This window comes from Giraffa tippelskirchi, chromosome X, assembly GCF_054371585.1.
Source record: "Giraffa tippelskirchi isolate mGirTip1 chromosome X, T2T-mGirTip1v1.2.pri, whole genome shotgun sequence".
NCBI classification, from domain to species: domain Eukaryota; kingdom Metazoa; phylum Chordata; class Mammalia; order Artiodactyla; family Giraffidae; genus Giraffa; species Giraffa tippelskirchi.
In genome coordinates, this window is record NC_137289.1 from 107,369,036 (window position 1) to 107,396,259 (window position 27,224).

The 27,224-nt window shown below is 40.2% G+C and overlaps 1 protein-coding gene across 1 annotated transcript in view; it reads left to right on the top strand.

The window, feature by feature from the left end:
• MAOB (monoamine oxidase B) overlaps nt 1-27,224 on the top strand; it is a 104,995-nt gene that overhangs the window by 74,209 nt on the left and 3,562 nt on the right. The window contains exons 6-12 of the mRNA XM_081567284.1: nt 8,016-8,157; nt 9,652-9,801; nt 10,797-10,956; nt 16,130-16,226; nt 17,387-17,440; nt 21,659-21,716; nt 24,167-24,264. Of these exons, the coding sequence (XP_081423410.1) occupies nt 8,016-8,157; nt 9,652-9,801; nt 10,797-10,956; nt 16,130-16,226; nt 17,387-17,440; nt 21,659-21,716; nt 24,167-24,264 (759 nt within the window). The remainder of the gene's footprint in view (nt 1-8,015; nt 8,158-9,651; nt 9,802-10,796; nt 10,957-16,129; nt 16,227-17,386; nt 17,441-21,658; nt 21,717-24,166; nt 24,265-27,224) is intronic.

Here is a 27,224-nt window from a genome sequence, read left to right on the forward strand (position 1 = left end):
TTTTTAAGGAATCTCCACACTGTTCTCCATAGTGGCTGTACTAGTTTGCATTCCCACCAACAGTGTAAGAGGGTTCCCTTTTCTCCACACCCTCTCCAGCATTTATTGCTTGTAGACTTTTGGATAGCAGCCATTCTGACTGGTGTGAAATGATACCTCATTGTGGTTTTGATTTGCATTTCTCTAATAATGAGTGATGTTGAGCATCTTTTCATGTGTTTGTTAGCCATCTGTATGTCTTCTTTGGAGAAATGTCTGTTTAGTTCTTTGGCCCATTTTTTGATTGGGTCGTTTATTTTTCTGGAATTGAGCTGCAGGAGTTGCTTGTATATTTTTGAGATTAATTGTTTGTCTGTTGCTTTGTTTGCTATTATTTTCTCCCATTCTGAAGGCTGTCTTTTCACCTTGCTTATAGTTTCCTTTGTTGTGCAAAAGCTTTTAATTTTAATTAGGTCCCATTTGTTTATTTTTGCTTTTATTTCCAATATTCTGGGAGGTGGGTCATGGAGGATCCTGCTGTGATTTATGTCGGAGAGTGTTTTGCCTATGTTTTCCTCTAGCAGTTTTATAGTTTCTGGTCTTATGTTTAGATCTTTAATCCATTTTGAGTTTATTTTTGTGTATGGTGTTAGGAAGTGTTCTAGTTTCATTCTTTTACAAGTGGTTGACCAGTTTTCCCAGCACCACTTGTTAAAGAGATTGTCTTTTCTCCATTGTATATTCTTGCCTCCTTTGTTGAAGATAAGGTGTCCATAGGTGCGTGGGTTTATCTCTGGGCTTTCTATTTTGTTCCATTGATCTATATTTCTATCTTTGTGCCAGTACCATACTGTCTTGATGACTGTGGCTATGTAGTAGAGCCTGAAGTCAGGCAGGTTGATTCCTCCAGTTCCATTCTTCTTCCTCAAGATTGCTTTGGCTATTCAAGGTTTCTTATATTTCCATACAAATTGTGAGATGATTTGTTCTAGTTCTGTGAAGAATACCATTGGTAGCTTGATAGGGATTGCATTGAATCTATAGATTGCTTTGGGTAGTATACTCATTTTCACTATATTAATTCTTCCAATCCATGAACACAGTATATTTCTCCATCTGTTTGTGTCCTCTTTGATTTCTTTCATCAGTGTTTTATAGTTTTCTATATATAAGTCTTTTGTTTCTTTAGGTAGATATATTCCTAAGTATTTTATTCTTTTTGTTGCAATGGTGAATGGTATTGTTTCCTTAATTTCTCTTTCTGTTTTCTCATTATTGGAGTATAGGAATGCAAGGGATTTCTGTGTGTTAATTTTATATCCTGCAACTTTACTATATTCATTGATTAACTCTAGTAATTTTCTAGTAGAGTCTTTAGGGTTTTCTATGTAGAGGATCATGTCATCTGCAAACAGTGAGAGTTTTACTTCTTCTTTTCCTATCTGGATTCATTTTATTTCTTTTTCAGCTCTGATTGCTGTGGCCAAAACTTCCAAAACTATGTTGATTAGTAGTGGTGAAAGTGGGCATCCTTGCCTTGTTCCTGACTTTAGGGGAAATGCTTTCAATTTTTCACCATTGAGGATAATGTTTGCTGTGGGTTTGTCATATATAGCTTTTATTATGTTGAGGTATGTTCCTTCTATTCCTGCTTTCTGGAGGGTTTTTATCATAAATGGATGCTGAATTTTGTCAAAGGCTTTTTCTGCATCTATTGAGATAACCATATGGTTTTTTTCTTTCAATTTGTTAATGTGGTGTATTACATTGATTGATTTGCAGATGTTAAAAAAACCTTGCATTCCTGGGATAAAGCCCTCTTGGTCATGATGTATGATCTTTTTAATATGATGTTGGATTCTGTTTGCTAGAATTTTATTAAGGATTTTTGCATCTATGTTCATCAGTGATATTGGCCTGTAGTTTTCCTTTTTTGTGACATCTTTGTCTGGTTTTGGAATTAGGGTGATGGTGGCCTCATAGAATGAGTTTGGAAGTTTACCATCTTCTGCAATTTTCTGGAAGAGTTTGAGTAGGATAGGTGTTAGCTCTTCTCTAAATTTTTGGTAGAATTCCACTGTGAAGCCGTCTGGTCCTGGGCTTTTGTTTGCTGGAAGATTTCTGATTACAGTTTCGATTTCCGTGCTTGTGATGGGTCTGTTAAGATCTTCTATTTCTTCCTGGTTCAGTTTTGGAAAGTTATACTTTTCTAAGAATTTGTCCATTTCTTCCAAGTTGTCCATTTTATTGGCATATAGCTGTTGGTAGTAGTCTCTTATGATCCTTTGTATTTCTGTGGAGTCTGTTGTGATCTCTCCATTTTCATTTCTAGTTTTGTTGATCTGATTCTTCTCCCTTTGTTTCTTGATGAGTCTGGCTAATGGCTTGTCAATTTTGTTTATCTTTTCGAAAAACCAGCTTTTAGTTTTGTTGATTTTTGCTATGGTCTCTTTTGTTTCTTTTGCATTTATTTCTGCCCTAATTTTTAAGATTTCTTTCCTTCTACTGACCCTGGGGTTCTTCATTTCTTCCTTCTCTAGTTGCTTTAGGTGTAGAGTTAGTTGATTTATTTGTTTTTTTTTCTTGTTTCTTGAGGTACGCCTGTATTGCTATGAACCTTCCCCTTAGTATTGCTTTTACAGTGTCCCATAGGTTTTGGGTTGTTGTGTTTTCATTTTCATTCGTTTCTATGCATTATTATTATTATTTTGGCCACGTGGCTTGCAGGATCTTAGTTCCCTGAACAGGAATCAAACCCAGGCCCTTGACAGTGGAAGCACAGAGTCCTCACCACTGTATCACCAGGGAATTTCCTCAAAGCATTATTTTTAAAAGGAAAATCTAAAGGTCTCATAATTGAAGATTGGTTAAATTAATTATGCTTTGTCTGAAAACTGGAATACCCTAAAATCTTTAAAAATTTTGTTGTAGAAGAATATTTAATGGCTTGAAAAAGTTGTATTATTAAACAAATAGAAAAGCAGGCTATAATCAAGTATGTACAATGTGATATCATTTCTAAAAAGAAAACAGTATATGCATTGCAAGCAATGGACATCCATTAGAACTTTTTTTTAACATATATTACAATGCAAACATTTGTCCAAGTAATTAAAATTCTTCATCAAACACCATATTTCATGGTTGCAGACTATTCCATGAAAAGTGAATATCATAATGTGTTTATCTATTATCATTAGACATTTTAGTCACTTCCAGTTTTTAATCATTGCCATTATTATTATATAATAGTTTGTGATGAACATGTACTAGTCCTATGTCTTCAGCCTTTGAAAGCAACAAATTCTGAAAGAGTAAAACCCTTTTATTGTCATGAAATCATGCCTATTATTAATTATATCTTAACACATGTGATTTACCACATTTTTTGAGAATGTAGCTTGTGATACAACGTATTTTTTGTAATAAAACTGCAGTATTCAGTTTTAAATTTTTACCTGAGATTTTCAAAATATAGAGTATTTATTACCTGCATTTGTTTTATAACTCCTGTTACAAAAAGCTTTTAATAAATTCATAAGTTCTTCTCTCTCCAGAGAGCTTTAAAGCTCATTGAAGATAAGACTAATTATATTTCTTTGGTCTCACAGAGATCTGAGTTTTTCTGTCATAGTCGTTGGCCTTGTCCTCCCATTAGTGAATATTTCAGGTTGTTGGCTGACAAAATACTGCATTCTGAGATGTTAGGACTATATGAACACAAGGTAATTTTTAAATTTTTCCTAAGCAAGATAACTATGATATCATTTCCTAGCTTCAAAGGAATAACCCTTGGGACTTCTCTGGTGGTTCAGTGGCTAAGACTCTGCTCTCCCAATGCAGGGGGCCAAGGTTTGATACCTGGTCAGGGAACTAGATCCCACATGCTGCAACTAAGACCCAGTGTAGCCAAATAAATATTTTAAAAATAAATAAAATAAAGGGAAGGGGGTGAGATGGTTGTATGGCATCACCAACTCAATAGAGATGAGTTTGGGTAAATGCCAGGAGTTGGTGATCCACAGAGAGGCCTGGCATGCTGCAGTCCATGGGGTCCCAAAGAGTCAGACATGACAGAGCAACTGAACTGAACTGAGCTGAACTAAATCCCTACCATATCCAACCTAGTGTGATTCACACTAAAGTACAATCATACATTCAAAGATTAATGTTGATCATTCTGTCTGTTATTATCATTTTATAATAAGCTTTAAGAAACACATTGAATTTATGATATAGTCACAACTATGTAAATATGCTTTTTAAAATCTATAACTAGAAAAAATGCACCAAAATGAGTCTAGGGATTATCTTTGGGGGAGGCAGAAATGTGGAAGATACTCATTCTCTCATCTTTTTATTTTTATGAATTTTCCAAATTTTATATAATATATATATTTTTTCCATGTAGAAAATATAGTAACGTTTACCTTTTAAAAAGTCAACAGGACAAGGAACACAAAAATATTATTGTACTAGCTTCCTTGACCTTCCATCCCTCAGATATTTTTCTTCTCATTTCTTTTCCCACTAAAGCTCCCAGAGTAAATCAAATAAAGCATTAGATATGGTCTGACCCTCCAGAGAGAATGACTTATAGATTTCCCTTGATTTCAAACCAGTTATTTCTTTCTTACCAAAGTGGCAACAGTAACCGTCACAGCACTATTTTTATGTTTGATATTGGTTATCTAGCTAGGGCAATATTAGATTTTAGTTATTTATGACTCCCTTTACCTTATATTGTCCGAAAATTAAAGAACAAAGGAAACAAGACATCAGGAAACAGCAAAGGATATTTTTACTTTGAAGTAATATTTTAAACCATTCTTTGGATATTTGCTTTAGATAGATGACAAAAATTGCCTCTGCAAAGAAAGCATGAGTAAGCAATTTCCGTCCCTTCCATTATCATGAGGAATCATACAAAACTAACTTTAAGTCACTTCAACATATATATTACACTATTTTCAGGCTTAATGGTGGGGAATATCACAAAAGTGCTCCCAGGTAGTTATGGTTGCAAACATCGTCACAAGTAACTGGTGTGTGTTGTGTGATTCTACAGACTTCCAGAGCTAAGGTACACTAGTGTAGAGAGGTGTCCCTTGGTAAGTATTCGTCCCTTCGAGGTCAGCTGATTAATTATAAAGCATTTTGAGGTATTAAAAACATGAGGTTTGAATCATGTATGATGTGGTTTACAGTGATAACAATTAGTGAGCTCCCTGAGACTCAGTTTTGGGGCTTGTGAACTGGGGAAAAATAATAACTGTCATTTTTATAACAAATCAGTAAGACAGTGGGTTTAAAAAAACCATGGAGTATGAAAGAGTTCAATAAGTGGAAAACGGTATTATTTATTCCATGCATTGTCAGCATTACCAGGTGGCAAATTCTGCCTCAGATGTAAAACAATATGCAAGTTTTATGTCAAAGTCAAAAGCGGGGTTGATCCTAATTAAAGATATTCCAGAGTACACATTACTCCTGGTGAATTTTAGGATCTGTTAGACGTAACTGAGTTGTTGGAATTGCATGAGATCTTTCACCTTCTGGTGTGGCTACAGGTAGGACATAACTTCTCATTATTTACCTGTCAGCCTCAAGCAAAAGTTCATCTATTTTTGCCTCCTCCATTCTTTGAGCTGGTCTTCCATCAGGTGTTAAAATAACCGAATAGGTAACTGTGACTAATTCTATACTTGGTACATCACCTAGCATCATATCCTTTGAGCATTATCAGTTCAGTTCAGTCCCTCAGTCGTGTCTGACTCTTTGCGACCCCATGAATTGCAGCACGCTAGGCTTCCCTGTCCGTCACCAATTCCCGGAGCTTGCTGAAACTCATGTCCATTGAGTCAGTGATGCCATCCAACCATCTCATCCTCTGTTGTCCCCTTCTCCTACTACCTTCAATCTTTCCCAGCAGCAGGTTCTTTTCCAATGAGTCAGTTCTTTGCATCAAGTGGCCAAAGTATTGGAGTTTCAGCTTCAACATCAGTCCTTCCTATGAATATTCAGGACTGATTTCCTTTAGGGTTGACTAGTTTGATCTCCTTGCTCATAGATCATTTAAAAATAATGTTTGGGGAGTTCCCCCTAGTGGCCTAGTAGTTAAGGATTCCAGGCTGTGGCACAGCTTCAACCCCTGGTTGGGAAACTGAGATCCCACAAGTTGTTTTGTTGTTGTTCAGTTGCTCAGTTGTGTCCAACTCTTTGTGACCCTGTGGACTGTAGCCTGCCAGGCTCCTCTGACCATGGGATTTCCTAGGCAAGGATACTGGAGTGGGCTGCCATTTCCTTCCCCACTGGATCTTCCCAACCCAGGGATTGAACCTGGGTCTCCTGCGTCTCCTGCACTGGCAGGTGGATTCTTTACTCCTGAGACATGAGTGAAGCTCTGCAAGTTGTGTGGCATGGCCAAAAAATAAATAAATAAAATGAAAATAATGTTGAATTGATATTTCTCATCAATGTGTGTTCATTCAGTCATATAACAAGTAATCTATTAAGTGCTTACTATGTGCCAGACACTATTTTATTTAAGAGGCCACTATGGTGAGCAAAAAAGTTAAGATTCCCATCTCACTGATGATATTCTAGTGTGGGAGACAGCCATAAAAAATAATAAACCAATAATTAAGATAAGACAGTGAAAAGAGTTTAAATGATACTGTGGTAAAATGATAGAGAATGCCAGTGTGCTGGGAATATAGAAGCTGGTGCTCACTTTCATGAACATGTAAGCGTTCATTTGGGGCTTCCCTGCTGGTCCATGGGCCTAGTTGCTCTGTGGCATGTGGGATCCTCCTCGACCAGGAATCGAACCCGTATTCCACATGCCACAGAGCAACTAGGCCCGCGTGCCACAGCTACTGAGTCTACACAGCCCCAGAGCCCATGCTCCACAACAAGAGAACCCACCACAGTGAGAAGGCCGCACACCACAACTAGAGAGTAGTCTTCACCCGCTGCAACTAGAGAAAAACCCACACAGCGATGGAGACCTAGCACAGCCAAAAGTAACTACATAATTAACTAACTAAACAAAAATTTTAAAATTTAGTTTAAAAAAAGAGTTCCTCTTTCTGAGGATATATTAGAATAAGTAGTGAAGGTATGGGATGAAATAGAAAACATACAAATAGGTTAGACCACTTAGGACTTTGAAAGCTGTGGTAAAAGATCTGAATCTTATTCTGGTTTTGAAAAGATGCCACTGGACGGTTTTAAGCAGGGGGATGACGTGACTTGATTTACACTTTAAAAAGAGCATCACAGAGGCAAAGGCAATAAAGAGATTTTGGCTTCAAGCATGGTAAATAGATACTAGGTGAGGACAAGTGGAACCAGAGAGACCACTCTGGAGGAAATAATTGCAATAACTTTGGCAAGAGAGGTTGCCAAATTGGTAGTGATGAAGATGGAGTGATGTGGTGAGAAACAGTAGGACTTCCCAATGGATTGGATGGGGTGGAGAGTGATGGAAAGAGAAATTAAAGTTGATTTCTCGTGTGTTGGCCTTAGCAAGTGGGTAAATGGTGATGCCTTTTACTGAGATGGGGATGACTGGAAGAGTAGCAAGTGTGTGGAGAGCAATTATGTGTGTATTAATTGCTCAGTCATGTCTGACTCTTTGTGACCCTATGGACTGTAGCCCACCAGGCTCCTCTGTCCATGGGATTCTCCAGGCAAGAATACTGGAGTGGGTTGCCATTTCCTACTCCAGAGGAATCTTCCCGACCCAGGGATTGAACCTGGGTCTCCTGCATTGCAGGCAGATTCTTTACTACCTGAGCCACTAGAGAAGCCTGATTCTGAGTTAGGTCTTTTGATGAAGGGGAAAATATATCTCTTATTCCCCAAATCTCTGATGTCATGTTTTATAATATTAGATTCTAGTGATGAATTTCTGCAACTTGCCAAATTGCATTCCACTTAGCCAAGTAAGTTTGCTGTTTGAATAATTTCCAGACAATGAAGAAGATGCTCCCCTGCATTTGCCAATGTCGCTCTTATTTCTTCCTGAGCAGATCTTCGAAGCAGCTTGCTATTCTCTTTGTGAACCTTTGCGTCACTGCAGAGATCCATGAGGTCTCCGCTCTCTGGTTCCTGTGGTATGTGAAGCAGTGTGGGGGCACAACCAGGATCTTCTCAACATCCAATGGAGGGCAGGTACCCATTCATACCCGGACCATTCCAACAGAAAACCACCACTGCCTAATTGAAAGATTGCCATCATCCATCCTTCGGTCATGAACAGACAGAGCTGGAGGCACGATTGTGTCTTTTGGAGTTTAAGCATAGCAGCTCAAAGTGACTTTTGAAAGGGGGAGTCTGTTGTTAGGTAGCAAATGTGACAACCCAGTGGCCAATAGCATTTAAAAATTAGACTTTTTAATGTACTTTTGCGATCTTCCATTTGGATATACATTTGATGATTGTTTAATAAGTTTGTAAGAGACCGGCTGATGAATTGGGTACTTCTTAGAAAGCTCAACAGAGAAAATCAGAAATATATTTTCAATTAAAAACACATGCACCACACGGAATTCATTCATTCATTCATTCATTGCTTATTTCCTGAACCCCAGCCTTGTATAAGGGGCTGTGCTGGGCACTGTAGGAAATGGATTAGAGTTCTTAGATAATCTGCTTGACAGCCATTTTCCTTTTCTCTCCTTACTCTTCCTCCCCCTTCCTTCCTCTCATCTCCCTTCTCCTTCTCCCCCTCCGTTCTCTTTCTCCTTCACCTTCTTCTTCTAAGAACTATTTGAAATAGTCTTTTTAAAATTTCGCTGAACATGTAGGAGGAGGTGGTCAGTTCAACTGTGTGTACAATCACACAGAACATTTTGAAGCATTTTCCTGGGCTTGGGACAAGGGGGTTCAGGGAGGTGAAATGACCTCAGTGACCACAGAAACAGCAGGTACCTGACCCAGGGTGAGACAGACAAGAATGTAACAGGGAGTAAGCTGGCCTGGGCTAGCCTGGCGGGCTACAGGCCATGGGGTCTCAAAGAGTAGGACACAACTGAAGCAACTGAGGCCAGCAAGGTTCTGAGACTGAGTGACAAGGAAAGGGGAAACAGGCCTATGTGGGTTCAGGCAAGTGGTGGGCCCAGCAACCCAATCAAAGAAGGCAGGTAGGACACAGAGCGGGGGCAGTGGCCAGCCAGGTGGGACTTGGAAGTCAGGTTGAGGATGTCCACCTGAGTTTGGAACCTAGGAGCCCATCAGAACATAGCATGAAATGTGACTGTTAGAAAATCTGTGATTTTGTTGAAAGGGCTTCCTGGGTGGTACTAGTGGTAAAGAATCTGCCTGCAATGCAGGAGACCCAAGTTGGATCCCTGGGTTGGGAAGATCCCCTGGAGGAGGGAATGGCTTCCCACTCCAGTATTCTTGCCTGGAGAATCCCATGGACAGAGGAGCTTGGCGGGCTACAGGCCATGGGGTCTCAAAGAGTAGGACACAACTGAAGCGACTGAGGACAGACGCATCCATCATTAGCTAGAAAACAATAGTGAAAAAAACAGCCACAAGAGCCACGTGAAGCTGAATACCTCACACAGTAAAGATGTGTGAGGAAAACTAGCAATTTAGCAATTTGTATCTATTCTTATATTTCCTACTCACTTCTTGGGTCCTTTTTTTTTTTCTTTCCAGGAGAGGAAATTTGTGGGTGGATCTGGTCAAGTGAGTGAGCGGATAATGGACCTCCTGGGGGATCGAGTGAAGCTGGAGAGGCCTGTGATCCACGTTGACCAGACAGGAGAACATGTCCTTGTGGAGACCCTAAACCGTGAATTGTATGAGGTAACCAAGAGCCTTAAAACAGGTGGAAGAGACCAGAGTACCATAGGTAACCAGAGTGTAAATAAAGCCAAGAACAGTCCAGACTTCACAGACAATGCCTTTGCCCAAAGTGAAAAAGCTACATCTATCTGAAAGAAAGGAAAAGGAAACCATAATATTTGGGGCTAAGTCGGAAGATTTATAAAATATATATTATCAATCCTCTGTATTGGGCTCCTGCAGAATTAGAAAACCAAAGAAAGCATTGATTTGATACATATTAAGTGCTTCCTATGTGCCTGGCATTCTTCTAGGAGTTGGAAACATAGCATTTAACAAAACAGATAAAATTGCCTGCTTTCATGTGACTTACATTCTAGTGAAGGAGACAAGCTGTAATCAAATATATAGTTAAAACATAGGCAGTGCCAGATAGTGATGAGTACTGTGGAAAAAAACAAGCAGGAAAGGGACAGGGGGGTGGTGTCAGAGGTGGGGTGGGCAATTGGTCATGCAATTTGAAATAAGGTCATCAAGGAAGGTCTCACTCAGAAGGTGACATTTGAGGGCAGAACCCAAAGAGATGACAGATTGAGCCAGGTGGCTCTCTGGGGAATAATTTTTTAGATAGACTGAATATCAGTGCAAAGGCTCTGAGGTAGGAACAAGCCTGACATAATGAAGTAACAGCAAGGTAGTAAAAATGGTGATATTAAGAGGATTGTGAGGGAGAGTAACAGAAGATGAGATCAGAGATGTGACAGGGGTTCCTCTCATGTATGTCCTTGAAAGTGACTGTGAAGAACTTGTCTTTGACTCCAAGTGTGATGGGACACCATTGGAGGTTTTGAACTAAGGAACAATCAGACCTCATTTTGATTTTAACAGGGCCCTTCTAGTTTCTCTGTTAAGAAGAGATTGAGTAGGGGATGAAGGTAAAATGAGGGAGAAACATTAAAAAAAAGAGCAAAAACAACCCACCAACAATGTTTAATCACGCCATTTTTGTTTTCCAGGCTAAGTATGTGATTAGCGCTGTTCCTCCTGTTCTGGGCATGAAGATTCACTTCAATCCCCCTCTGCCAATGATGAGAAATCAGCTGATCACTCGTGTACCTTTGGGTACAGTCATCAAGAGTATAGTTTATTATAAAGAGCCCTTCTGGAGGAATATGGGTGAGTACTTTTCTTTGGTAGAAGGTCCAAGAAACTTGGTGCAAAGTTACACATTTGCGTATAACTGTTTTTCTTAGCATGTGGGCATAAAACATTCATCCAGGTTCTAAGGTGAGTTCCGTCAAGTAAAGTACATTGGCACAAACTCATGGAATTAACTTTCCTTAGAATATGATTAACTCTTTTTACGATTCAATATGGGCTTCCCAGGTGGTGCTAGTGGTAAAGAACCCACCTGCAAATGTAAGAGACTCTGGTTTGATCCCTGGGTTGGGAAGATCCCCTGGAGGAGGAAATGGCCACCCACTCCAATAGTCTTGCCTGGAGAATCCCCATGGACAGAGGAGCCTGGTGGGCTACAGTCCATGGGGTCTCAAAGAGTCGTACACGACTGAGGCAACTTAGTACGGTACATCATAATTCAATATAATGTTTACTTAATCCTTTCACAAAACTTTGTGAAAATAGATTATTAACACTTTCTGATACAGTTTTTTTAAAGTACGAGTTTATAGAGCCATTCACAAAGATGGGGTTTCTGAAAATTTCCAGGCAATTTCTCACTTGTGTCAGGATTCTATTGTATAAATAGATATTCAATAAGTGTGTTGCTTTGCTGGATAGAACATTACAGAGATGCCCACTAAAATACTAGATTCTGCAATGATGGAAATGTTCCAGAGTGGTTCTCTCCAGTACAGCAGCCACTGGTCACTTGTGTTGAGAATTGAATACTTGAAATGTAGCTAATGAGACTAAGGACCTGAATTTTTCAATTTAGTTTCATTTTAATTGCTTTAAAGTCAAATGTAAGAAGCCACACATGGCTACTTCATTTTAATTGCTTTAAATTTAAAAAATATTATGCAGCCATTAATAAGAAAGAAATAATGTCATTTGTAGCAACATGGATGGACCTGGAGATTATCACACTGAGTGAAGTAAGCCAGACAAAGACAAATGCCATATGATATCACTTATATGTGGAATCTAAAAAGAAAAAATACAAATGAACTTATTGACAAAACAGAAACAGACTCACAGACATAGAGAACAAATTTATAGTTACCCTGTGGGGAAAGGTTGTGGGGAGGGATAGTTAAGAAGTTTGGGATTGACATGTACATACTGCTCTATTTAAAATGGATAACCAACAAGGTCTTAAATGTATAGCACAGGGAACTCGGCTCAATATTCTATAATAACCTAAATGGGAAAAGAATCTGAAAAAGAGTAGATAGTGTTAATCAACTTTACTCCAATATGAAATTTAAAAGCTTAAAAAAAAGAAAAAAAATTCAAATGTAAAAAAGCCACACATGCCTACTATATTGAACAGCACAATGCTAGAGTCTTATCACATTTACCTTCATCACAGCTCCTTTTCTTCCAAGAGGAGGCCAGGTAAGAACAATCAGTACCTGAGGCTGAGGGCAAAGGGAAGGGTGGACTGAAATGAGGACCTAGATTATAGAAGATGAGAGGAAAGTTGTGCTGCAGGCAAAGGGGGAAAGTTCCACATTTTCCCCTTAGGACAGTTCTTACTGTATCTACCCTTTTCCATCACATTGCAGCCTCCTAATCCTCCGCCTTTGCAGGACACTCTATTTAGGACTGTTACTGGGTTGGTGCATCAGTTGAGCAAGTAATCTATCTTTTCCAAAGAACTAGACAGTGACCCACCATGCAGAGCTTGCTGGTGCTAAGCTGCTTCCCTCCGTGACCACAGACATTTCTCCACATCTTGACATTTAAATCTCCTTTATTTCAACAAGCGAATAAACAGTAATTCCCTGTACGGCTCTATCAAAATGTGTCCAGTAGTTATGCTGATAATAGGCATTTCCATTGTTTCCAAGTTTTTGCTATTATATATGATGCTGCAAAAAACAGCTTCTTCCGTATCACTCTGAAGATTTGAATAGGAGCATTTCCTTTTGATAAATTTGTAAAAGTGCATTTATGAAATCAATTGACCTTGATAGATGAGCTAATAATATTTTTAACTTTCTGCCAATCAGTAGAGGAAAATATCCCATTTATCTAGAATTTGTAAGTTTTATCATTAATAAGGCTTCAGAACTATGTAAAATCATTTTGTCAATTATCTCTTTATCCTGTGCTCATTAATTTTTTTTCTGCATCTGTTGCAAATATTTTCTTCCAGTGTATCATTTTTAAAAATGTGTTTATGGTGGTTTCATCTTACTAGGAAATATATCTACATGGGGCTTTTCTGGACCAACCATTCTTTTTCTCTGATCTTTGTCACTGGTTTCCAAATGTTTTTTTTGTAGCACTCTATATAAAAGGGACTTCCCCAGTGGCTCAGCAGTAAAGAATCCACCTGCAGTGCAGGAAATGCAGGTTGGATCCCTGGGTCAAGAAGATCCTCTGGAGGAGGGCATGGAGACCCACTCCAGTATTCGCGCCTGGGAAATCCCGTGGACAGAGGAGCCTGGTGGGTTACAGTGCATGGGGGTCACAAAAGAATCGGACACAGCTTAGTGACTAAACAAAAAAACACTGAATATATTATTTCTAAATTATGTCAGAGAAAAGATATCTTTATTATGAGATATAAAAGTAGTCCAAACAGTTAAAATTGAAAATAAGAATTTCTAATATCTTTCTCCTCTATCCAGATGTGCAATCTAGGTGTGCACATTCCACTTTAGAGAACACAGATTTCTATTATCTAGTCCTTTGGCAGCACTTGTACTATTGTAATCCCTGTGGCTTTATAATATATATGTTTAATATCTGGTACAAGAGTCTCTCTTTGGCTTCCCAGGTGGAGCTAGTGGTAAAGAACCTGCCTGTCAATGCAGGAGACCTAAGAGACTTGAGTTCAATCCCTGAGTTGGGAAGATGCCCTAGAGGAGGGCATGGCAACCCACTGCAGTATTCTTGCCTGGAGAATCCCATGGACAGAGGAGCCTGGAGGGCTATAGTCCATAGGGTCGCAAAGAGTCACACACCACTGAAGCAACTTAGTACGCACACACATTCTCTCTTCATTATTTTTCCTATAATTTTGTCCTTGGTAAATATCAGTTATTCTTCCAGATGAATGTGATCATCAGCTCAGCATTCCTCCTTCCACACTCCCACACTAAAAAAAGCTTCTTATGCATTATTTTATTCTGAATAGTCCTCTTTGCATGCATGTACTGTCATTTCAGTCATGTCCGAATCTGTGCTACCCTATAGACTGTGGCCCGCCAGGCTCCTCTGTCCATGGGATTCTCCAGGCAACAATACTGGAGTGGGTTGCCATGCCTTCCTCCAGGGCATTTTCCTGACCCAGGGTTCGAACCCACGTCTCTTACATCTTCTGTGTTGGCAGGCAGGTTTGTTTTTTTTTTTTTTTTTTTTTTAATAACCACTAGCACCACCTGGGAATAGTCCTCTTTATCACTGACCATAGGTACAATATCTTCTCTTTTTTCCCTGAGGATGTTACTTGCCACTTTACTCTCTGTCTTTTTTTCCCGAGGGTTCCTTTTTGTTTGTTAGTTTGTTTCTGCTTTTGTCTGCTTCTTTTGTTAAAGGACTTTGTTAAATGTCTAGACGTCCTTGAATGCCCCTTTTTAAGAGTAAGCCGGGACCAAGTTAATCAGAAGTCCCCTGTGCATGGGCAGAACTCCTGAGGTTTCTACCTACAAATGACAGAAATACCACTGTGGTCACATGATTTGTCCTGGCATGAACAGGACTCTTCTCTCTGCCCCTTGGTCCTTTGCTTCCTCCCAGTGCACCTGGGTGGTGCAGAGGCCAAGCAGTGTCTCTGCCCAGGAAGCAGGGCCTCCACCCCAGCCAGTTCAGCTGACTATGTGACCAGTGTGCCCTTGCTCTTTTCTTTCATCACATCCTATCTTCTTTCTTGTCTTCTTATAACACTGTGATTTCTTAGCTCTTGTATTCTTAAATCTTCTTAAATTCTAGGACAGACTTTAAACATTTCTTCTCCCCGTAGTTCAGTTTTTCTCAATGTTTTTCCTAGCCCCAGTACACCTGAGGGGCATGCAAGTGCCCCTCATTCCAGTGACCGACTAGGACGTTGATTCTCACAGATGCAAAGTGGGGAGGGTCATGAAGGGAGACAGAGAAGCAAATGCAGGTTAAAAGGTCTACAGGTATGCCTGCTCACACACAGGTTGGGGGCATTGCATATCCTCCAAGTTCTTTCTCTAGTTTTTATTCCTCATTTTGACGCCCTCTCATTGGATTTTCTATACAACCTTCGTTCCAAGGTGTCCGACCATAACTTTGTTCAAACAACCCCAATTTCCTAGTAAATGATGGAGCAGGAAGAGTGGTACACTGTAGTAGGATCTTATTCTAACATTAAAAATTCTGCCCTGACATTTTCACCATTGCTCTGTTGTATTCTTTTGTTAAAATTACATATCATTTTTGTTCAGGAGGAGAATCAGACAAGCACTTTTGTCCAGAATGAGCTGAAATTGTTTCCCAAGTTGTTCTGGAGGTGCTGTATGAAATGCTGTCTGCCCTGTCCACAGATAATCAAGAACTAGTTAGCATAAGTACATGTGTGCTATGTCACTTGAGTTATATCTGACTCTTTGCGGCCCTTTGGACTATAACCTCCCAGGCTCCTCTGACCATGGGATTCTCCAGGCAGGAATATTGGAGTGGGTTGCCATACCCTCCTCCAGGGGATCTTCCTGACCCAGGGATCGAACCCGCATCTCTTATGTCTCCTGCATTGACAGGCGGGTTCTTTACCTCTAGCACCATCTAAGTGGCCCCTCATAAAATGTGAATGTTCAGTGCCTTCTATTTTACAGGAATAGACTAGCATGTCTTCCACACATCTTTGGTTTTATGTGATTTCTTGTGAAAAAAGAAATGGGGACATATGTGGTAATGGTAAGGGAAAACAAGATTTCGTTTAATGGTGGCCTGGATTAATTCATGATATCACATTGCTTCTTTGCAGAGAGGAACTTAGCATTTGAGTTTTTCACCAAATGTTGGCTCCTCCGCTTTCCAAACATCAGTTTGATTTGCCTTCATATATTTAGAGTATAAGGTCTTATTTTCATCCTTTGGGCTTCTCAAATTGAAAACTGTATGCTTCATTGTAACTGCTACAGGTCATTTGATAGGGTGATGAATGTCTTTTGCCATTTTGTTCTTCTCCAAGATTACTGTGGAAGCATGATTATTGAAGGAGAGGAAGCTCCAGTTGCCTACACATTGGATGATACTAAACCTGATGGCAGCTATCCTGCCATAATAGGGTAAGGCACACTTGTGGTGGTGTGATGATCTTCCATATTGACAATATATTCCTATACTGTCAATAATTGTGTCCCAAACTTTGTTCAATAATTTTTTACCCAATGTCACTTTTCTCCAAATCCAGCAGTAAGAAAGATCTTATTTAGTTTTTACAAATGTCTTCTGGGAATTCCCTGGTAGTCCATTGGTTAGGACTCCACACTTTCATTACAGGGGACACAGGTTCGATCCTTGCTCAGGTCCTGCAAGCCACATGGCAAGGCCAAAAAAAAAAATTAAAAATAATGTCTTACAATGAATAAAAACTTAGAAAGGAATTAGAATATTAATAACATTTTAAAATGTGTTATACTAGTTTTCTTCTTCATGTTTAGCACTGGGAGTTGATATATTATGGTAAGCTATCTTTTGTGAAAGCATGATATGAAGATTTGACTTAGGGTGTTCCACTAAGAAGGCTTCTTGTGGAGGCTACAGGAGCATTGATGGTACTTATGTGGGATGCTGGGATTTCCCATAAGAGAGAAGCCAAGACCAGCCCAGTCCTCAGTTTGGTAGGGAAGAGCAACGCAGATGCGGATATCATGGGGATGGAGAGGTGGTGGTTACCTGGAGCAGCCAAAACTGAGATGGGTCTTAGGATATGTATGAGTTTATTTCAGAGAGAGCCAGAGGTCAAAAGAGGGAGATCAAAACCAGTTGGTTTGTTGAAGACAATCATAGGGCTGGAAATGGAGGCAGATTCTAGAATGCTGGGCACTAGGGAGAAGCATATTGAAGACAGAACCAAAGAACAAGGACTGGATGGAACTGTAAAGTCTCAGGCACATCTTAGATAGGCATTTGAGACCCAGGGTGTATTCCTATTGACCACCAGCCATATATGGGGAGATGGCTTAGTCATGGTATACCCCTAGGCAAAATTATGGCCAGTGATCTGTTTTTAGTCCCTTGAATTCCTAAAACTAGAAGGTATAGTTTAATGTCAGAAATGTAACACCTAAATAGTAAAACATGGAACATAAAATAAGATAGTGTGTTGTTTGTTTCTTCTGGTTTACTTTTAACTTGTACACTAGTCACATGTGTAGCTATAGAAATGAGGCCAAAATGATAGCATCCATTGATTTCCCCCCATTTTCTTGTTTGTATGTTTTAGATTTATCCTTGCCCACAAAGCCAGAAAACTGGCCCGTCTTACCAAGGAGGAAAGGTAAGGAAAAAAGTATCTGTTCTTTCTTCCCTCCTCCTCTGCCTCCCTCCCTTCCTTCCTTTCCCCCTCTGTCCCTTCCTGCACTACCCCATACTCCTCTCCTTTTTTTCCCTCCATTTCTTCTTTCTACCTACTTTCAACTTCACTTAACTTTTTAACTTAAAGACTGCTTAATGTGTATTTCTAACATGACATGTCTGTTATGTGTCATCATGAGGGTCTTGTAGAGAGGCACAATGCTGATAACTGAAGAACCAAGTATTCAAAATAATATTTGTTGAATTTATCATACATAAGATACTATGCAAGGAGCTATGCAGAATACAAAAATGGATATAGCCCAGGAGCTGAAAACTTACTGGGGGAGGAGATAACCAGGTAAACAAATCACCCCTTGCAGGGCACTCTGCCATACATCCTGCATGAATGATGCATAACAATGAAAAAGTATAGGTACAGACGGACTAGGTTCCCTGGAGGTGGCAATTTCTTTCAGCAGTTGGTATTCACCACTACCAACTATTTATTCCCATACCACCCCTGATAACATGGTGTGCTTCTGGCATGGTGTGCATGCTTAGTCATGTCTGACTGTGCAAGTCCAAAGACTGTAGCCTGCCAGGCTCTTCTGTCCATGGGATTTCCCAGGCAAGAATACTGGAGCAGGTTGCCATTTCCATCTCCAGGGCACATTCCCAACCCAGGGATCAAAGTCATGTCTCCTGTGTCTCCTGCATTGGCAGGCAGATTCTTTACCACTGTGCCACCTTAGGAGCCTCCCTGATAACATATTTACCAACCAAGAGCCCCTGGAGGGCTTCCCAGGTGGCACTAGTGGTAAAGAACCTGCCTGCCAATGCAGAAGACACAGGAGACGTGGGTTTGATCCCTGGGTCGGGAAGGACCCTGGAGAGGGAAATGGCAACCTACTTCAGTATTCTTGCCTGGGAAATACTATGGACAGAGGAGCCTGGTGGGCTACAGTCCATGGGGTCACAAAGAGTCAGACATGATGAGCATGCACACACAAGAGCCCCTGAATACATCATGGCACATCCACTCCTGCCTCCATCCTTAGCTTGCTGCTTTATGACTATTGCCACCACTGTGCTTGGCCAGGGCTATGGAGGTCTGATTGGGCCACTTACCTAAAAATTGTCCCCACTAGAATATTAAGATCCAAGGAGGGATGGATTGGGAGTTTGGAATTAGCAGATGCAAACTCTTATACATAGAATGGATAGACAACAAGGTCCTGCTGTATAGCACAGGGAACTATATTCAATATCTGGTGATAAACCATAATGGAAAAGAATATGAAAAAAAAATGTACAAAAATTACATACAATAGAACATGTTATAAACCAATAAAAATAGTATTATCTGTAAATATTAATAATTATAGTATTAAGTAAAATAAAATGCTGCAAAACAGTAAAAAAAAAAAAATCCATGAAAGTAGGAAGTTTTGTCTGGTTGGTTCACTGCTAAATCTCCAGTGCCTGGAACAGATCTTTTCCTAATATGTCTTTTGATCATATTTATGGCTTATTCATTTTATACTATAATAAAGATTTAGCTTTTTGTGAAGTTAGATTGATCTGTTTTTAAAATCATTGCTTCTGAATGGTCTATCATGCATAGAAAAGACTTTTCCATTTCAAGATTGTTTTAAATTACTCATTTTCAGTGCTTTTCTGTTTTCGTCTATTCTGTGTAAATCTTTGATCCTTCAGAAATATATTTTGGTGTAAGAAGTCACATCAGTCAGTTCAGTCGCTCAGTCGTGTCTGGCCCTTTGCAACCCCATGAATCGCAGCACGCCAGGCCTCCCTGTCCATCACCAACTCCCGGAGTTTACCCAAACCCATGTCCATTGAGTCGGTGATGCCATCCGACAATCTCATCCTCTGTCGTCCCCTTCTCCTTCTGCCCCCAATCCTTCCCAGCATCAGGGTCTTTTCCAATGAGTCAACTCTTCACATGAGGTGGCCAAAGTATTGGAGTTTCAGCTTCAACATCAGTCCTTCCAATGAACACCCAGGACTGATCTCCTTTAGGATGGACTGGTTGGATCTCCTTGCAGTCCAAGGGACTCTCAAGAGTCTTCTCCAACACCACAGGTCAAAAGCATCAATTCTTCGGCGCTCAGCTTTCTTCACCGTCCAATTCTCACATCCATACATGACCACTGGAAAAACCAGAGCCTTGACTAGACGGACCTTTGTTGGCAAAGTAATGTCTCTGCTTTTAAATATGCTATCTAGTTTGGTCATAACCTTCCTTCCAAGGAGTAAGCATCTTTTAATTTCATGGCTGCAATCACCATCAGCAGTGATTTTGAAGCCCCAAGAAATAAAGTCAGCCACTGTTTCCACTGTTTCCCCATCTATTTCCCAAGAAGTGATGGGACCAGATGCCATGATCTTAGTTTTCTGAACGTTGAGCTTTAAGCCAACTTTTTCACTCTCCTCTTTCACTTTCATCAAGAGGTTCTTTAGTTCTTTTTCACTTTCTGACATAAGGGTGGTGTCATCCTCATATCTGAGGTTATTGATATTTCTCCCAGCAATCTTGATTCCAGCTTGTGCTTCCTCCAGCCCAGAGTTTCTCATGATGTACTCTGCATACAAGTTAAATAAGCAGGGTGACAATATACAGCCTTGACGTACTCCTTTTCCTATTTGGAACCAGTCTGTTGTTCCATGTCCAGTTCTAACTGTTGCTTCCTGATATAGTAGTCCAATTTTGCTTCTTTCATGGGTAGCCATTTGTCCCAGCGCCATTTTATTGAATAATCTATCTTTTCTTCATGAGTTTAAAATGCCTACCTTTATGATTCTAAATTCCCTTATATATTTGGTTCTATTTAATTTTCTTTGTTCTGTCTGACTATTCCTCTGCTTCTGCCAAATTAGTCCGTTTATGTAAAAAGAAATTAGAAAGAAAAAATGAAAGAGAGAGAGGTGACAGGGTAGAAAGAAGGGAAGAAGAATGGAAGGAAGGAGGGATGGAAGAGAGGGAAGAACGGAGGGGAAATTAGGAATTTTCTTTTTAAATTTATTTTATTGAAATATTGTTAATTTACAATGTTATGTTAATTTCTTCTGCATGGCAAAGTGACTCAGTTATACATACATATACTAGGCATTGTCATGTATTTTTATTTGTAGAAAGAGTTCCTGTATTTAAAATAATAATAATGATAATAATACTTTTGAAAGTCATTGGCCTAACTCTATATCACCTGTAAGATCCCATTTAACAATAGTATTCGATAAAAGTCAGAATGGAAATAAGTCTAATCTTGTACCTTAACTGACAATTATAACTTTTGGCTTATATCCGATTCCCCCATAAGACTAAATTTCTTAAGAGCTATCGTTTATCGAGCATTGTTATATATGTACTAGTTGTTGTGGAGATAGTGAGGGACAGGGAAGCCTGAAGTGCTGCATGCAGTCCATGGGGTCAAAAAGAGTCAGACATGACTGAGCAACTGAACGACAACAACCAGTTATTCAACTGGAAACTTTATATACCTTCTACCCATGGTTCTCAAACTTAATCACCTAGAAGGTTTGTGAAAATCCAACGCTGCTACTGCTGTTTCTGAGTTGGCAGGTTTGGGATGAGATCTGAGAGTTTGCATTTCTGACAAGCTCCCAAATGATGCAGTTGCTATTGGTCCTGGGGCCACACTGTTTTACCATGATTAGTGAAAAAATCAGGCAAGTTTGTGGACAAAACTAAAGGCCGGAGAGCTTAAGTAACCTGCTTAAGACTTCACAGCATGGAAGAGACAGAAGCAGAATTCAAAGCTGTTCTTGCTCCACTTTGCCCATTTCCTCTTAGTGGGATGAGGAGAGAAGGAAGGTAGCAGGAATCCTATCTTGGTCCTCCCAGAATCTCCAGTGCTTAGGAAATTGACAACAGGTACACAAGGTTTCCTTCGATGAATGAGTAAATTGCCCTGTGCCCCTGGTGATGCAGGCAATGCATCCTTTTCTTTTCATTATAATTTTTTGTGACCTTGTAGATTTCAGATATTGGAACTAAAATAAAGTGCCTTGTTTTGAAAAGTTAAAATCAAATATCAAGTGGAAGCAAAAGTTCAGAGGTTCAGAATCTTTTTGAATGATGAGAATCGTAGGTACCTCTTCCACTTTTGCTTCCTTCTTCATTTTCACTTATTTTTTTTCTCCCCTCTTCCCATAGGTTGAAGAAACTCTGTGACCTCTATGCAAAAGTTCTGGGCTCACAAGAAGCTTTGCACGTAAGGGTTCCCAACCCTTCCCTATGGGAGAGAGATCTTGCTTTTCTTTTTCTTTCTTTCTTTTTTTTTTTTCCAACTTTGGCAGCACTGTGCAGCACGTGGGATCTTAGTTCCCTGACCAGGGATTGAATCTGTGCACCCTGCAGTGGAAGCTAGGAATCGTAACCATTGGACCACCAGGGAAGTCCCAAGAGATCTTTCTTTGTTGTCTTGGGCCTAGCAGTGATGGCCTCATGCAAGTCAGGTTCTAGAGCTCATGTTTTCCTTGATCTATTCTTGGTGGGGTGTGCACAACAGGGCTGGTCAACTTATGAGTTGTCCCAGAGGGGATGGGCACTGGCTAGTAGCAGCTTGAAAAGTGAAAGTGAAGTCACTCAGCTGTGTCTGACTCTTTGTGGCCCCATGGACTGTGGCCTACCAGGCTACTCCATCCATGGGATTTTCCAGGCAAGAGTACTGGAGTGAGTTGCCATTTCCTTCTCCAAGTGGCAGCTTAGGGACCCTGCAAACTAATGTGTTTTACATGATGCTACCCTTGTTCCTGAGTTCAGAGCTCTTCCTGGAGCAGGGAAGACCTGCTGATTGGCTCAAGGTGAGCCTTGTCAGCTGAGCTTCCTAGACATCTTTGCAGGTAGTTCTCCTCCCCTCCGCATGGCTAAAGGCAGGATGATATGGGAGGCAGGGCAGTAGGGGCATTTGGTGATAGTCAAAGGACCCAATGTGCCCATAACCAGTAGCCATAACCACCACCCCCATCAATATTTAAAACAATGAGCCAATGTTTCCTTCCATTCACCAGACTGCTCGGTTTTTAATGTTTTGACAGGGATTACATCACCTTTTGAAAACTATTATTAAATCCAGTTATCCACAAAGCATTTGAAGACAATGGAAAACAATGTACAAATGAGCCATTAAAGCATTAGGAAAATCTAATGAAGGGGCCAAGAATGTTTAACTTGTTAAGCCTCTTAAATCCAAATCTCAGCACTGCACATCATGACCTAGCTGAACAGCTCCATGGCTTCATCTTATCCCTTGAACATTTATTTTGCTCAACTTTGAAATGGCTGACTTCCTCCTAGTCAAGTTGTTGTGGTTTTTGAATTTGTCATTTTTGTTCATCCTTTTAAAGCAATAGTTACTTGTTATAGGTGAAACACATGCTCTTCAAGCTTCGAATAAATTGTCCTCAGCAAATGAACAAGAATGACAAATTGATTGGTTTGGAGAGAAACATAATAATAATGAAGAATGGGTTTTGTTTCATTTTTCACTGTCATACACCATTTAACAAGATTAAATATAAACATAGCTTCTGGACACAAGGATACTATAAGTGAGGTAGCAAAACTCAAACTATATGCACATTAAAAATTAATCCTGTCACAGCTGCTAAAATTGGCTGGTCTTTCTATTTAAAAAATACAGTTCAAGATGTTTCTCCCTGGTAGATACTCAAGCTTTTTTGAGACACCCTCAGGCTGAGGCAGTGCAGAGCTGAGGTTCCTCCAACCACCTGTGAGATGGTTGGTTGGGGAATCCCAGTGGGAGAGGAAAGCAGTTCTCAAATTCCCAAAAAGCTGATCATTTTTAACAGGGGCACAGTCTCTTTTTCTTAGAAAAATATGGATAATTAATTTCTGATGATAAAAATGAGTTGTTTGCTCTTGGCATAGAGAGGGGCGCTTGCTTTGGCATTTGTCCTGGGAGCAGGGAAAGGCGAAACATGAAGTCCAAACTTTCTTCTGATTGGCTGACTGGAGATTGAGAGAGAAGGATGCTTACGAGGTGGTTATCACACTCAGATGCAGAGAGGGAAGAGGGCTGGGCCAGAGGCATCAGAGCCACTTATACCTAGCAGAAAGGGCCTTGCGCTTTGTTCATTGTTACAAATAGCTATCCAAAGTCCCATATGTGACTGCAAGTTTTAAATGAAACATCTTTTCCAAATCTCTTTTTACAACTAACATTTTTCTCTTAAGACTTGCCGTGTTGATTTTATTAACAGCTTTTCAAAATAATGCTTAATGATAACATTTATGTTTACTTTTTTTAATACAACTTGAACTTCACAAAACCTCAGCTAACGTTTTGCCTGTTCATGGCAAAAACATATTTTTCAGGCCAATCGTTGCCTGCATGTATTGCCATCAATGGGCTTCAGCTGGTAAAGAATCTTCCTGCAATGCAGGAGACCTGGATTCGATCCCTGGGTTGGGAAGATCCCCTGGAGTAGGGAACGGTTACCCACTCCAGTATTCTGGCCTGGAGAATTCCATGGACTGTATAGTCCATGGGGTCACAAAGAGTTGGACATAACTGAGCGACTTTCACTTTAGATATATGTTGGTTCCCCAGTATGAAGCCTACCATGATGTATTTGATTTATTCTGGATGAGATCACTTCCTTTGATTCTTCTCTGAGTTTTTGTCACTCTGCCTTGCAGCCAGTGCACTATGAAGAGAAGAACTGGTGTGAGGAGCAGTACTCAGCAGGTTGCTACACTTCCTACTTCCCTCCTGGGATCATGACTCAATATGGAAGGTAGAGTAAAAGTGGGCTCAGTTCTAACTGAAATTCCCTGAACCTGAATCCATAACTCTAAAAAGGTTCATGTAGCTCTTCTCCGTTGTTTCTTGTAAATGCTGGGGAAAAAATCCCCAAATCCCTGGGTTCCTTTGTATCTTGTGAATCTCACTACTGACGTCATTGCAATGCCACATCATGGTGGCACTTTGGACTATGAATTCCTCTGAAGGAGCAATCCCAATCAATAGAACCAAAGAAGATTGCAGCCTAAGATTAGGAATTTATATAGGGGGTTCATGTATACTGTCAGAAGAACTGTCTTTAGAGCAAGTATAGGGCTCAGTGAAACTTCTTCAAATGGCACCACATAAGTGCCAACATGGGTACAGCATTATAAAAACAAATTGAGTTCTAGACTGAGGATAAAGGAATTGGGTTCTACTCCTGATTCTACCAATAACCAACTTTTCCATCCTGGACAGGCCACTTCTCTCTGAGCCTTATTTTCCTTATCAGGTATGAGAAAATACAAAGTAGCATACAGTAGACAAGAATCAGTATATTAATCAGAGCATACTTTTTTAAAATATATTTATTGGGATATAATTCACATACCATTACTTTGCCAACAAAGCTATGGTTTTTCCAGTAGTCATGTATGGATGTGAGAGTTGGACTATAAAGAAAGCTGAGCACTGAAGATTTGATGCTTTTGAACTGTGGTGTTGGAGAAGACTCTTGAGAGTCCCTTGGACTGCAAGGAGATCTGACTAGTCCATCCTAAAGGAAATCAGTCCTGAATATTCATTGGAAGGACTGATGCTGAAGCTGAAACTCCAATTCTTTGGCCACATGATGGGAAGAACTGATTCACTGGAAAAGACCCTGATGCTGGGAAAGATTGAAGGCAAGAGGAGAGGGGGATGACAGAGGATGAGATGTTTGGATGGCATCACTGACTCGATGGACATGAGTTTGAGTAAGCTCCAGGAGTTGGTGATGGACAAGGAAGCCTGGCATGCTGCAGTCCATGGGGTCGCAAAGAGTTGGACACAACTGAGCGACTGAACTGAATTCACATACCATAAAATTTACCCATTCAAAATGCATAATTCAATGGCTTTAGCATTTTACAGTGTTGTGCAGACAAGTATGAATCATTAGTGTTTAGTTTATTGTAGTTAACAAGGTATGAATTAATAATACAGCAGTAATTATTATGACCTTTAGAGTAATACTAAATCAAAGAAGCATTTGGTACCAAGAGCTCAATCTAAACAGAATAGGAAATGTAGAGTGATGAGTAAAAGGCTGAGTATGCAACAGAAAAAAAGAAAGGGTATGTGTAAATGTAAATGGCTAATCAATCTGTTCGTGAAAACCAGTCAAAGAAGGATTAAAACCTGCTTGTGAGAAGATACATAGTGGCTTTGGTTAGCACTACGAGAGCATTCTGGTGTAAAAGGGTGCCACCTGATTAGATACTGGGTCAATAAGCTCATTCTTGTATATGCTTATTGTAGACTATGTCAGTAATAATTGTTTCATTCATCACTTATTACTATGTGTCAACTATTTGCCAAGCATTCTGCTGAAAACTTCAGTATAGGCAGACCTCGAAGATATTGAGGGTTCAGTTCCAGACCACTACAATAAAGTGAGTCACACAATTTTTTTTTTTTTTTTTTGGTTTCCTAGTGCATAGTTTGCTTGTTAGTACAGTGATGAGTATCCCCGCCTGTCAGGGGGAGACCGGGATTACATTCCCCAAAGCAGAGGTGAGCTCTTTTGGAGCTTCCCAGGTAGCACTGTGGTCAAGAGTCTGCCTGCAATGCAGGATTTGATCCCTGGATTGGGAAGATCCCCTGGAGGAGGGCCTGGCAACCCACTCCAGTATTCTTGCTTGGAGAACCCTTCCTGAATACCCTTAGGCTCTGCAACCCATGCTGGCTATGGATAATTCCAGATGATGCTGTGTATTGTTATCAGCATTCTAGTCTTTTATAATATCTTCTATTCTCCTCCTGTTTTTTTTTTTTTCTTGATGGTTGCAACAGGGTAGGTGAAAGAAAACCCATCAATTCAAGCCAACTCGTTTTGTTTTCTCTGAAAGTCCAGTGGTGTACAGTGTTGGCTAAGAGTCAGGGTATTAGCTCTGGACATCCACATCCATTATCTGGAATATAATGAAAACATGGAATAGGATGGATAATGCCATATTGATGGTGCCTCCCTTATGGTATTTTTGTCAGGGTAACAGCAAACTACCACTCTTGGAAACCAAGTGCTGTGACCTTCTGTCCTATTATGTAGCATATGGGCTTATTGTTGTTGCTGTTGTTTAGTCACTCAGTCATATCCGACTCTTTGCAACCCCATGGACTATAGCCCACCAGGCTCCTCTGTCCATGGGGATTCTCCAGATAAGAATGCTGGAGTGGGTTGCCATTTCCTCCTCCAGGGGATCTTCCTGACCCAGGAAACAAACCTGCATCTCTTACATTTCCTGCATTGCAGGGGGATTCTTTACCACTAAGCCACCAGGAAGCCCCGGGCAATTTTCTTTAGTGGAGGCAATAGCCAAACAGTGCTGACATCAGAAGACTCCCTTTCAGCAGCTGGGAGTAAGTCCTTCATTCTTGAAGGAAGGTCTAAGTGGACCTAATGTCCACCATGTTCCTGTATCTCCATATTCTCATATGCAAACTGAGGATAATGACAGTATTGACCTCATAGGGTTGTGGTAAAGATTAATGCACTTAGAGGAGCGCTTGGTGCCCCCCAAAATGTTAATTGTTATCATTTAATGCAATAAGACTCTTCACACTGATAAAGTGCTCAATGAATGGTTATTGTGGAGCCATAGTGATATGCACAGATTTGTTGAATGTTGCTGGTAAGAAAGGTTTTAAAAATCATTGGATCATGCCCCTTAAGGGATGGGGAAGCTGGAGCTCAGTGAGAGGACACTTTGC